Here is a 13903-nt window from a genome sequence, read left to right as displayed (position 1 = left end):
GACAATTTACCTAATCTTTATCACTAGCCCAATCAGTATCGCTGTAACTCTTTAGTCTCATGTATCCACCCTAATAGTAAAGAACGAAATATGTTGTCTCACAAAGGTATCAAAAAATAATTTTAACTTTTTGCCGATGAAAAAGTTTTGGGTTACTCTGATAACGACTAACCAATCCAAATGTAAAGTAAACATCAGGTCATGTACATAATATAACGAGTGAGGATGCACATTTCACAGGTAGGAATTCCCTGCAAACGGGCAAGTGTGGCTAAGCAAAGACTCACAATCTTGGGCACAAGGAAATACCCTATCAATTGGTCAAGGTGGGCAAACGTCTTAAGCGGACCAGACTTAGCAAGCACAACCTTGGGTGGACAAATGATCATAAACGAATAACAAGGAATGAAGTAAAGCATCAATTTGGACAACCAAAAGGAATACGAAATTAGCACCGGGTGAGCAAAGGCTAGATGGGCGATGGGCAAGATGAGCAAGTACGAAAGTGAACAAAGATAACAGGGTGAGCAAAGAGTAAGTAAGCTAGAATTTGAAAACATATATCACAAGCGAGATTAAGTAGAATGCAGATACTGAGATATGTTCCTTGCCCCATAATCTGGGCTAAGATGCGAAGTTCAAAAGTAAGTAAGGCATAGATGGAAGGAATTCAGGAGTGCTTAGAAAATAAGAGGGTGGTCTCATGAAAAACTGCACTCCCAGACTCAAACAATGATGTTTCTAGACAAAGTAAACACAAGTATGATAGATGGATCACGAACCCTGCGTAGAAGCTTTCGACCAAATGGGCGACATTCACAAATTGTAGGCTGAGATTCCTATCTCCTTGGTCAAACTTTTGAGACACACAGAGCACATCCCTTCCATCCCTGTCACCCCTTCCATTCGATGTACACTTGGATAGTGGATGCTTGCCGATTCACTAGCCAACCTATGTCGAGAATTGTGTGGCCCATGAGAGGCAAATTTCTCAATATAAAAGCACCGTATCTTCAATCTTAAATCTCATGCACTAAGATCTCTGAAAATTCATAAACTCACACACACTCTCTCTCTCTCACTCTCTCTCTCTCTCTCATTCTCTCTCTTGTTCTAATCTTCAAAGAGAAAGTGGAACCCTAACTCCACAAACTGAGCTCATACTTTCACATATTTGGACTCTAGAGTATTCACCAAGCCAAGGAAGATCAGACCAGCAATAATCGGTTTAGTGATAACTCACTACTAAGGTAGATTCTTCTTTGCGACAATGCTAACAATGATGGTTAATGATTATGAGTATACCATGCTATGATTTACTATGTTATCGTCCTATTTTTGATATTTTTCGACATGCATAATATATCACTATGAATTATTGGCCATTTTTGCTTAAATTTTTTTTTTTTTTTTTTTTATATCTTATCCTTTAAATAAATTCTTATTTTCCTGTTATAAAAGTAGTATGTGGGTGTGTGAGCTTCTTTGGCTACTCAAGAGTGTCTAAGAATTGAGTGACGTCTCTTAGGTTGTCCCAGGCAATGGTAGGCTTGAGCGAGATGGTAAGGGTTGAAGTTGTGAGCTCTCAACTGGCAGAGGCTAGAGGATGCCGCGATCAAGGACGGGACATGAAGCCACGTGTCGCTTGTTACGAAGTTATACCCGCGGTCGTTACCTACAATGTGGCGAGGGGAGCCAGAGTATGTGTACGACCATGCTAAAAGGGAGACTATGGTGCACACGTTAATAAGTGGAAAAGGGTTGGTAAGCTGGTTTTTATATTATTGAATGGAACTAAACATCAAGCTTTTAGCTTCAAGACATAGTCCTATATTCTTGGCACCTCTTTCCCTTTTACTTTTCTATTTTGTATAAGCCACCAAATCAGTAGCTTGGCTACGCTTTGGTTATGTTCTATGCATGTGTAAAAATTGTTCAGCCACCATTGCACACTCAACTCTTAGAATAACACTAGGTAACCCTTCATATCTCTTTGGAAAATGCTACTTTCCACCTGGATTTGATTGCAAATGTATTTTTATTTTTTTAAAATCTCTAAAAAAATTACCTTTAGTGAATTTGTGTATTTTTTTTCAAATGTTGAGAAAATGTTAAAAAAATATTTGAAAACAAAGCTGATTGCACTAGAGGGCATGCCCAACAATAAAAGCTGGGCAGCGCAATAGCATCACCCTAGAATATATCTCTTTTATGGGCTAATATATGTATGTGGCTGAATGATGCGGTATTCTATTTCATAAACTAAGAGAGGTGGTTGTGTTTGAGCTTTCAAAGATATGTAAATTGGCCGCTTGGTATATTGAGTTTAAATGTGCAATAAATTGATGGCATGGAGATTTATATAATAAGTGTTTGACGAATTGTATATTGAGTCTAAATGGATGATAAATTGAATATATGCACGTGTATTAATTTCTATGTTAGAATTGGACAAGGTATGCTTATTTGAAGTGGTTTATGGATTGAAAATGCATGATAACATAGAGTAACTATGTTGGACAGATTTTTATATATTGAATGTGTTGTGAGTGGATGAAGCTTGTAAGACCAAATGTGTGCTTTGATGGATTGTATGTTGATCTTAGGTGATAAATGAGTAGAGCACATATGTATTTTTGGTTGGTTGTACATTGTACATGTATGTTTGGTTTGGATTGTGTTATACGTTTCTATGCAAAGAAGTGAATGAGACTTGAGTTGAGAATGTCAGGAAGTGTTCGATTGAATTGTGTATGTATGGAAGAAGGGTATTGTATTTGTAGCACGGAACTCATGGTGTAGTGGGATTAAGTTATAAAGCTGGAGTAATGCTTTGGATGTTAAAGTGAATTAGAAATGGAGTGTGATATATGTAAAAAGATGCAAGGGAGGTGTAAGACCATGATGTTGAATGTAAAATGTTGGAAAGGTATGACCTCATTGGGGTCCTAATTCATGGTCTTGAAGTTAAGAAGGGTTAAGTAGGGTTAGGACTAAGGATGATGAGGTCATTAGTTAAATCATTAGTTAGGACTAGGATATGGAGAAGATTGAAGGCTCTTGGAAACAAAGGCCTATTTAAATCATTAGGAGTGGTTTGGATTCATAGATGAGTTGAGATGAGTTAAGATAGTTTGTGAATAGTACAATAAAAATTGAATTGTTTATTATATTTTTTGTGAGAAAAGTTGTTTTGGGATTTGAAAAAGTTAAATTGTTTATTATATTTTGTGTAAGAATTTGAGAAAATTATAATGATAAAATGAGATAAGTTGATGTAAGTTTTCAATTTAAACGATGCCTTTGTCTTCTTGAATAACTAACTCCTGCAAAGCATAGAGCGAGGGCATTCATGACTAGCTGTTCTGGGCTGCGCCGTGGCGGCTGGCATTTGTCAAGTAGTGCTTCATAATTCAACACATTTTGACCATAGAATCAATATAAAATGTTGGGGCTAGGCCGAAAAGCTACAAATATAAGAGCCCATGCTTGTCATTTAACCACCAATATTGTTACCCGAATCATAAATCAAGTCAAACATCTAATATCTAAACAATAAATACAAACACCAATGACCCCTTTCATCAAATTGAAGTTAAGGCCTTAATTAGTCAAGGGGTAAGCGAGGGTGGCAATGTGGTTGTGAGCCACAGTGCCAATCCATAGCTTTCCATTTACTTCCCTTACTTCACTAACTAGTTTCATGACATCACCCTTTCGATCCTCAAGAACTTCCAAAATCTCTCCTTTCTCATTGAAGAGTGAGATCACTGTGTACATTCTCATCCCCATCAATCGAGCTAAGATGCTCATCCGAATTGGCAGCCGGAAGTAGACACTTCGTATCCAAGGATTGTGTGAGAGAACTTCTTGTGCAGAAGTTCGGCAGCAATCTATTGCTACCCAGAATTGACCTTTCTCATTTATTCTTACATTGTCTGGGAAACCCGGCAAGTCAGCAACCACTTCTGTGGTTCCAGATTTTGGACCTTCCAACCAGTATTTTGTTAGCCTGTCACAATGCCATGAATTTATAATCAAGTACATATAATAATTGCTTTTCTGTGAGATAGTATTTCTTTTGCTAGGTACTTTCTTTTAGGGACATCAGTTCTAGTAGTGGCTGGGGGTTTGAACCCCCAAAGCATGGACCCAATGATCCCTAAGAATCATGGGTGGTGGTGCCATTCGGCTGGAAGGCTATAGGCTTTCTGTAAGATAGTGCACAATCTCATTGATGAATGGAGAAAAAAGAGAAAAAAATATCATTTTAGAAAGAATATTATTCTAATTTTAAATTTTTTTTAAATATAATTGTATGGATTTACCGTCTCCAAATAAAGACTCTATGTAGACTAGCCTTAAATGGGATGGATTAAGAGGAAAGGGATAAGTACCTGCAGTTGGTAGTTTCAGTAAAGAGGAGGAAGGTCTGGTCCTTGGATAATTGTACTCCGTTTGGAAAAGCCAACCCCTCTAAGACAACATGAGTTGTTTTAGTTGGAGGGTCATATCTGAGAAGCCTACCAGTGGCTTCTCCTTCCAACAATATAAAGAAGTGGTTCCTGCCAAAAATTATAAAAAAAAAGATATAAAAGACATAAATCCATCAGAAAGCTTTTGGCAATATGCTTCCTTCTTTCTGGCATATCAAAGCTTTTACAATTAATAAGAAGAGTAATTTTATATATAACTGCGAAGTGCGTAAATCTCACGTAATTGTTTTGAAAAAGAAGAGTCTATTATTAAAAAAATAATTTTTTTTCATGTGAGTCTCACGTGTTATTTACTTTTTTTAAAAAGATTACGCAGCGATTGCTTAATTTACAATTATAAATATCTTTTCTACATATATATATATATATATATATATATATATATATATATGCACTTGTAAACTTACACTCTGTCGTATCTTTTGCTAGTGTCTGTGAAGAAGATGGAACCGTTTTTATGAATGTCAAGGTCATTAGCAAACATTATGGGCTTCCCTTCTATCTGAGTTGCCAGAGATCTTGCAAGTCCTCCTTCAGGCCCAACAACCATAAGGCCATGATAAGCATCGGCTATGTACAAATCTCCACTTTCTTTATCGAACCTTAGGCCTAGGGGACGGCCACACCTTTTCTCATGCTTCCATTGCTTAGATGTGGTTGAATCGACGCCTTTAGCACAAAGCTTCTCTGACCTTTTAAGGGCCACATAATTAGCATTTACCAAGGCCAATCAATTATAAAAAAATAATTTGTACAAGCTTTGAGGATGCAAATCTTTTGATAAAAATATTACTCATTATAAATAAGTCGATATTTTTTTAACGGGTCTCTATTAAGTAATTTCATATATAATCGTGAAGTGTATAAACGCTGCGTAATTATTTTGAAAAAGAATGGAGTCTACTATTAAAAAATTAATATTTTTCACGTAGATCTCATATTTTATTCACTTTGTCAAAACAACTACACGGCGATTATACAATTCAAGTTAGAAATATCTTTTTCTTTTTGGTAAAACATGCTATGTATAGTAAAACAAGAATGAGACTCACCAATTTGGTGTCACGAGTGAAAAGGTCTCCCACCCAACATTTTGACCCATCCATCGAACAACACGTCCATCGGCCAATCCTGTGTAAGGGCCACGCCCCAAGTGGTCGAACTCTAACGATTCAGGGCCGAAGACTTCATTCTCAAACACCAATTTTCCTAGTCCTAACCGGCTTTGATTGTCTCTAGGCCAATTCTCCATGACTTGCTTGTATGGTGCAATTGAGTGCTTCACAGGCATAAACTCATGGCTTCCTAGGGGACCCATATTGAAAGGATCCATTATAACAAAACCCAAGGCCAAAACAAGAACAAAAAGGATTGGATGCTGAAGTAATCCTTCATCTTTGAGTGGGTTTTTCTTGATGATCTTCTCCATACTGGCCGGGATGTTGGAAAATGAGATTCCAGGTCTTTATGGTGATAGATTGTACTTTAGTTTGGTATAATTTCATACGGTAAGAAGTTGATAGCTAGCATGCATTATATGTGATGGGTTTTGTGGTTGGGAGTAGGTTTTCTATTGTTGGCCATGTTGCTGGCATTCTTTCTTTCTAAAGGAAACAAACATACACGAGAAAGTAATTAGCATCAATTAAAATATATATCAGCTCAGCAGAATCTTGAAAAATATCACCAAAACATGAACCACCTTTTGGTTCTTGTCTATTGTTGCCATTCTTCCTTTCTACACTAGACATACAGATGGCATGGCAGTTTCTTATGAGGAAGGACGTAGATTTTAAGACTTCAACGGAATAATGACCGGGACTCTTCGTCTCCAAACCTAGCCCTTTTCATTTACACTATTCATGTTCTTTTTTTTTTTTCTTTTCTTTTTTCTAAAGACTACTTGTACACCACTAGTGTTTCATTTGCCTTAAAAATTAGAAAAATTCTTCTCATTAGCTACTATTCACCACCCCATACCCTATGAAAAACATCCTCATACCCTATGAAAAAGTTATAAATATGGAGTGTGAGAGTGAATAGTAGTTGATGCATAATAGATCTCTAAAAATTATCATCCTTATCGATCAGTTTCTTTAAAACGATGACACGGTATCTAATATTTATTTATTAATATAATATTGACATACTTGCGCAACGAGCATGAATAATATAAGGGATCTATTAAAAAATAAAATATTTAGTTTTTTGAAATTTGTTTATTTTAATTAAGTCTAAATTTTTTTAAAGATATATAAAATATTTTAGATTCATTTTATACATCTATCACAAAAAATTAAAAAAAAGAGAACGCAATAAGATTTGTGTAACACTACACCTACCGAAAATTTGTCCAAAATGTATGTCCGAAAAGCACATTTCATTTTTTTATTTTTATTTTCTTTATTTTCATGTTTTTTTAATCATCATAAATATTTTTAAAAATATAAAAAAAATTCACATCATCATTAAAAAACATTTTTTTAATCATTAAGTAAAAAAAAAAAAAAAAAAAAAGATTCGGGACACACTTTCGGAACAGTTTCGGTGAATTTAGCATTTCTGATAAGATTTTGACTCTATCTCTTCTCTCTCTCCTTCGTCAAGGGTAATCTATTATCTGAGTGAGAGAATGCGTCATTTTGAAGGGGAGTTGCAGAGCATTTGGGAGGGAGATCCTACATTGTAATCCCACATTGATCTGTCTCGATTATTTTCAACTACCTTACAGGTTTTTCACACTCCGAATAATGGTCTGATGGTTTGTTTGTTTATATTACCACTTCTCACAAAGATTGCGTTTCACCTCAATAAAGAAAACCAAAAAAAATAAAAAATAAAAAATGTTGGTCACCATTACCAAGATTGGTGCTGAAGTGCTGATTACCATGACCGTGCTAGAAACCTTGTGCTATGGCCAACGAGAGAATATGACATGTCCTTTTATTATTATTATTATTTTATAATAACCTTGAAAAGCTTTTCAAGTGAGTTTTGAATTGAAGCCTAAAAAATAACTCTATGTTATGTTTGTTCGCATTTTGTGTGTCAAAACATCAAATTATCCTTGAGTGGTTGGTCAGGTACTTTTTCACCTTCTTGGAAGCAGAAATTGAGCTTTTCATGCACTCTAAAATAAATAAATAAATAAAATACAGAAACAAATTAAAAGGGGAAGAATATCATGGGATGAGTGTAATCAATAATGCTAATAGTATGTAAGTCAGGTTAGTTCTTGACCTGTTAAAATATTTGGAGTCAAAGATCATTTTTGTCAGTCCGGCTGTTTCCAAACGCGAATGTTTAGCAACTGGAATGAGACACAAAATTCTCATATCATCACATCATTACAATTTTTTCAAATTCTCAAACAAAATATAATAAACAATTAAACTTTTCCAAATCTCAATTCAACTTTTTCAAATCCCAAAACAATAATAATATTTTAAACTTTCATCTAAAACCAAAAATTATCATCTCACCATCCAAACCTACCTCTTCAGGAGTTGTTTGGAAATAATTTTCGATTTCTTCTTATTTCTTTCTCAAACATCACTCAAATACAATCACTTTCAAACTAATATCATCACAACTTTTCTAAACTAATTATTACAATTTCCCAAACTTTCAAACAAAAAATAAAAAAACAATTTAACTTTTTCGAATCTCGGAATAAAAATAATATTCTAACAATATTTTAACTTTATAATTTTTTTTTCCAACTTTTTTTCTTTCCTTTCCCAAAATTCAATAAATACTTAATTCAAACTATCTCACTACTCTTCACGAACCATCTTACTATTATTCACAAAATTCACATCCTATCTCATTCTCCAAGCATCCCTCTAGTATTTTATGAGCAACAAGCCATCCCACAATATTCAGGCTTCACAGAAGAGGCTGAAGGCACGCTCATAGTTCAAAGCTGCTGTTAATCTAGAACAACTCCATATGTATTTTGCGCCAGAATTGTTCACTGAAACACTCGTGATGTTTTATAATTTAACTAACCTATCCCTTGAAATCTTCTTTGTGGAGCATGAATCCAAATATCAACCCAAGGTCACCAATCAGACATTCAATTCAACCATGAAAATTTCCAGAGAACAAACACACACACACACACACATATATATATAAAGAAGGGGGAACATTATTGTTTGGTGGTTACTATACCAGAAAAGATATAGATTTAAAAACTATGTCTAACCAAATTACAATACCAAGTAGAACTTCAACTATCAACTCAAAAGATCATAATCAGGAACTCAAACCCCATTTTCAAACCAAAGCTTAACTTTTTGAGTTTCAACAGAAGTGCTTCAAGGATAAAGTACCAGAAATTGTCTTAACACACAATTCCGCAGAGTTATTTAACCAGGGAGACGAGGGACTATTGATTCATTGACCCATTGTCATATAACCAGATTCATTTTTCATGATTTCATCTTATACATATACATTTCAAGTAGGACTCTGAAAAAATCGAATAAATCCAGACGAAGAAAAAATGAAATTAAAAGATCCAAATCAAAATAAAGGGAAAAACAAAAAAATGATTTTTGCTTTTTCACAGTTTGGGGTAATCTACACATTGATTCTTTTCTCGCGATTTAAATAAATACAGACTGAAAAAATGAAATTAAAAGCAATAGGTAGTTGAACAGAAAAGGCTAGGTCTGCCTTCAGGCTTTTTAATCGTAGAAAAAAATACTCAGAAATGCACGTTCATTGTCCTAAACAAATTCACTTTCATTACCAAGAGAAAACAATGGTATGTGGAAGCTATTCAACTAAGAAAAGCTACACCGAAAATTAACCATTACATATTCTATTAGTCAGCATCAATGACCAGAAAACCTCCATAACGCAATGAGTAGCACCAACATTCACTGCCACCTAAATGAGTTCAAGAGTTGCACCTGAAAACTTGCATTACCATGAGAAAACAATATATAATTTGCTGACCCGTGAGCATTATAGCCATTTCACATGCAATTGTCCAGTTTGGCACATCAAAATCATACAATAACACAACTCCTGAGTCAGCCAAGCCCACATGCAAAGAGGTGGCATCCTGAATAGAAATTACACGAGTTCAACATCTCCAACTGGCAATGCACTCATCTGCAAGGTTCTACCATTACCTGATGCCGGAAACCGCACAGAAGGCAGGTAAGGATCTGTGATAGATTCTATCTCGAAAAAGCTGAAATCATATGCACCAGATCGCTTCAAACTGAACACAAACACAAGCACAATCCATCCCAACATGGTAACCGCCCAGTAATTGTTCATCCCATTAATCAAACCCCATCCAATGGCATACCCAACAATGATTCCTGATAAATGACCAAGAAAACTTGCTTGTGGAACTATAAGTGAAGTAAAAATGAGCGACTCAAATGGTGCGAAACTAATGGGAAGTGAAAGAAATCCAAAAAGATCCAACTTTGAAGAGGGTTGCTTCATAGAAAGAATTGTCATCCACCCAAAAACAACACAAGAATATCCAACAGCTGTCACTCTCCGGAAATGCTCAAGCTTGAATCTATGAATCAACGTATGGTACATCCCAAAAACTAACACACCCGATAAGACGACCAAGACCAACGTGTAATGTAGGTAATAAACCACACCAAGGCCTATATTCCCCAACTGTTCCACTATCCCCAGACTCCAAAGTGCACTCATATTGAAAACAAGATGAAGAACACTTATATGGGAAAAAGTTGAAGTTATTATCCGCCAATGGTGTCCTTCAATGGCGTTTTCATAACTAAAACCCACATGTGAATACCCGATGTTTTTCTTCTGTATGTAAAACCATATTGCACTACATACGCCTATAATACAAGTTGTGGCTGGTTTTTCCAATATCTCATAGAATAAAGGCTTCCCCATGTATAGCAACCACTTCTACTTTATCTGTTCTTTCTCTAGAGTGCTTCGAACAGGATCATAAAAGTCAGTACTACAATTTCTACAAGAATAGCTAAGAATTCAGCAATTAAAAGACCCCGAACAAGAAAACTGAAAACCCCCCCTAAAAAGGGGAAAATCTACACAGCCCACAATTCCAATCAACACAGGCACCAATCTGAGAACTTAGTTTCTGGATAGCCAATCCGAATTTTTTCCCAATAAAGGAGTAGTAGAAATGTTCGATGTACAGAAATGCAGAAAAGCCTACATATAAGAATTCAGAAATTTTCTCAGTGTGAGAGAAGTATAGTAAATGAAGAAGAACGAGGGCATCCAGGATCAGATTTGGAACGAAATAGAGTTTTGGAGATGGAACTGCTAACCTTTTGGCTCCGAATCGATTCAAGCTTTTCGTTGGCACTAGACCTTCTGGGAGTTTCTGCACACCAGATAAGTTAATAACGATGAATTAAATGTTGAAAGTTGCAAATTACTAAAATGTCCCTATTTTCTCGCATAATTTATTAGGGAAAAGCTCTTGGACGGGTAAAAAACCATTTTTAATAAAGTCCAATAAAATTCTGCCGCGTAAGACATCCAATAAATTTCTATCCACACCAGATTACTTGCTTCTTTTTTCTCTCTTCTCTCATTCTACCTCCCTATTCTGTGCTTGAAAGTAGAAAGGAATACAATGAAAGGTTATTGTATTGGAGGTGAAGTGCATAAGGATAGATAAATATGTTAGTTGTTAACATGGTGTCGTTTTCTTTTAATGAATTAGTTAAATACGGTGTCGTTCTCCCACTTGTATTGACAATGGTGATTAGTTTACATACGCTGTCATTTCTTTTAATGAGTTGATTGAGTACGGTATTGTTTTGCACTTGTATTAACAGTTATATTAGTTAGTATGTGGTGTCGTTTAATATTCATTCTAGGAGATTAAACGCAGTCGTGTTTAATCTTTTCTATGCATTGTATTTTCACAGAGGCAGTATAAAGAGGTAGCCATGAGTTGGGATGGAGGCCGACTCTGGTATTCAAGTGTTAATTCTCTTCTTCCTTCTTTCTCTCTCTCTCTCTCTCTCTCTCACTTTTACTCTCTCTCTTCGTGATCATATTTCCAGAGGCCTGACTCCCTCGAAGCAGTCATCACTAATAAAGAACCATTTATAGAATAAGGGTCCATTACAGTTGGTATCAGCAGTCAGTACTAATGGCAGAAGGTACAAGATCGTATGCTCAGATTGTGGATACAGTTAATCAAGTTCGCCAGCAGCAAGAAAGACAACAAAAGCAGTTAAAAGATACAATTGTCATTTTATTTCAACAGCAAGAAACAACAAGATTGGAAAGGGAAAGTCAAGAGAAAAGGTTCTCGGATCTTTTGCAGCAGATTTCAAGAATTTCTTGTAACAATTCTGAAAGAAATGGACAGAATGCAAGGAATAATCAAGACAGTCATCATGGAGATAGAGAAGGTGATAATGATGAAGTGCACGCTCGTGGCATGGGTGATAGATATGTTGCTCAAGGTATTAAGCTTGACTTTCCAAGATTTTTTGGCAAGAATCCAGCAGCATGAATATATAGGGCAAATCAGTATTTTTTGTATCATCAAATTCCTCTTGGACAAAGAATTTTTTTGGCTTCATTTCACATAGAAGAAGAAGCCCTTGTTTGGTTTCAAGATGCTAGTGAAGCTGGCACTTTTCATTCCTGGAAAGAATTTACACAAGCTGTTCAAGTGAGGTTTGGATCATCAGCTTATGATGATCGAATGGAGGCATTAACACATTTAAAACAAGTTAATTCTGTTACTACTTACAAGGCAGAGTTTGAGTTACTTTGAAATAGAATTAAAGGGGTTTCTGAAAAAAAATAAGCTTAGTTGTTTTTTGAGTGGCCTGAAGGATGAAGTAAGGCTCCCAGTGATTATGCTTAATCCAACTACTTTAAATGATGTCTTTGGCTTAGCCAAGATACAAGAATAGTATGTGTGGCCAACGAGAAGATCTTGGAAGGGCACTAGTAGTGATCTTGGTGGGCATTCTGCAGGTGGGTCAATATTAGGAACACCTAAGGTGTTGTCTACTAATAAGCTGCCTTATCAGAAAGTTTCTGAAGCAAAGATGCAAGAAAGAAGAAAGAAAGGTCTTTGCTATTTTTGAGAAGATAAGTGGCATCAAGGCCACAAGTGCATTAAGCCAAAGATCTATGTGTTAGAGGGAATGGATATTCTTGGGGAGGAAATAGTGGAAGATCATGATAAGGTGGAGATTGTTGAAGAAGAAATGCAGCATGGTGATATTGCTTCAATTTCTTTGCAAGCAATTGGAGGAACTCCAAATCCTAAAAAAATGAGGATTGTGGGGCAAATTAATAAAAAAAAGGTGGTCATTTTGATAGACACTGGTAGTACCCATAACTTTGTGGATACAATAGTGGCTGAGAAGAGTGCTTTGACTGTTAATACAGATCAATCCATTCAGGTTCGAGTGGCAAATGGAGATGTTGTTGAAAGTTTGGGTAGAACTACTGCTGTAACAGTACATATGCAAGGTATAAGTTTTATTGCTGATTTCTTTACTCTTAATTTGGGAGGTTGTGATGTGGTTATAGGAGTGCAATGGCTGCTATCACTTGGTCCCATACTTTGGAATTTTGCTGAATTGTAAATGCAGTTTTCTTATGGCACAAGAACTATGGTTCTTAAGGGGCTGACATCAACAAATGCTGAGTTGGTTGATAACAAGGAGTTAGCTACTATTTCTAAAGTGGGATCAAAAGGGTTTTGGCTCCAATTAATGGTTGTGGAGCCTATTCAGAAGCAGTCTATTATAGCCCCCTAGATTGATGAGTTGTTGTAGCATTATCAAGTGGTTTTTGAGGAGCCTAAAGATCTCCCCCCCCCCCCCCCCCCCCCATAGATCTCGAGACCATCAAATTATCTTAATGAATGAGTCTATTCCAGTATCCTTGAGACCATACAGATACCCACACTTTTAGAAGGCAGAAATTGAGAACATAGTAGCTGATTTACTTAAAACTGGAGTTATTAGACCAAGTCAGTCTCCATTCTCATCACCTGTGTTACTGGTCAGGAAGGCAGATGGTTCTTGGAGGATGTGCATAGACTATCGAACGCTTAATGAGGCCACCATTAAAGATAAGTATCCAATTTTAGTAGTTGATGAACTCTTGGATGAATTATTTGGCTCAACCATTTTTTCAAAACTTGATCTTAGATCTGGTTACCACCAGATAAGAATGAGGCCTCAAGACATACACAAAACTGCATTTAAACACATGAGGGACATTATGAGTTCCTTGTTATGCCATTTGGACTCACTAATGCTCCCTCCACTTTTCAAACTCTCATGAATGATGTTTTTAAACCATTCTTGAGAAAATTTGTAATTGTGTTCTTTGATGATATTCTAGTATACAGCAAAGACCTAGAATCTCATTTGACACAT

General features: G+C 35.9%; 2 protein-coding genes across 2 annotated transcripts; both read right to left on the bottom strand.

Annotated features, from left to right (window-relative positions):
• Positions 1-3288: 3288 nt before the first annotated feature.
• On the bottom strand, positions 3289-6441 carry LOC121247001 (protein STRICTOSIDINE SYNTHASE-LIKE 13). Its single transcript, XM_041145332.1, has 4 exons — positions 5549-6441; positions 4904-5188; positions 4398-4565; positions 3289-4012 (listed from the first exon to the last, which is right to left on the bottom strand). Exons 1-4 carry the CDS (start codon positions 5923-5925, stop codon positions 3604-3606), a joined length of 1239 nt encoding a protein of 412 aa, XP_041001266.1. The 5' UTR covers positions 5926-6441; the 3' UTR covers positions 3289-3603.
• A 2786-nt stretch (positions 6442-9227) lies between these two features.
• Positions 9228-10906, bottom strand: LOC121247002 (RHOMBOID-like protein 13). Its single transcript, XM_041145333.1, has 2 exons — positions 10805-10906; positions 9228-10685 (listed from the first exon to the last, which is right to left on the bottom strand). Exon 2 carries the CDS (start codon positions 10398-10400, stop codon positions 9585-9587), a length of 816 nt encoding a protein of 271 aa, XP_041001267.1. The 5' UTR covers positions 10401-10685; positions 10805-10906; the 3' UTR covers positions 9228-9584.
• Between the last annotated feature and the right edge of the window lie 2997 nt (positions 10907-13903).

This window comes from Juglans microcarpa x Juglans regia, chromosome 1S, assembly GCF_004785595.1.
Source record: "Juglans microcarpa x Juglans regia isolate MS1-56 chromosome 1S, Jm3101_v1.0, whole genome shotgun sequence".
NCBI lineage: Eukaryota > Viridiplantae > Streptophyta > Magnoliopsida > Fagales > Juglandaceae > Juglans > Juglans microcarpa x Juglans regia.
Note: the sequence above shows the minus strand (reverse complement) of the source record. Positions and strands in the feature narration are given on the sequence as shown.

Bases quoted from the DNA above. Each gene is read 5' to 3' on its own strand.
- LOC121247002 (XM_041145333.1), bottom strand. From the start codon at position 10,400: ATGGGGAAGCCTTTATTCTATGAGATATTGGAAAAACCAGCCACAACT.
- LOC121247001 (XM_041145332.1), bottom strand. From the start codon at position 5,925: ATGGAGAAGATCATCAAGAAAAACCCACTCAAAGATGAAGGATTACTT. The intron at 5,189-5,548 runs GTGAGTCTCATT...GGCCCTTAAAAG, and splicing joins TCACTCGTGACACCAAATTG to GTCAGAGAAGCTTTGTGCTA. The intron at 4,566-4,903 runs GTAAGTTTACAA...AATTTTTGGCAG, and splicing joins AGCAAAAGATACGACAGAGT to GAACCACTTCTTTATATTGT.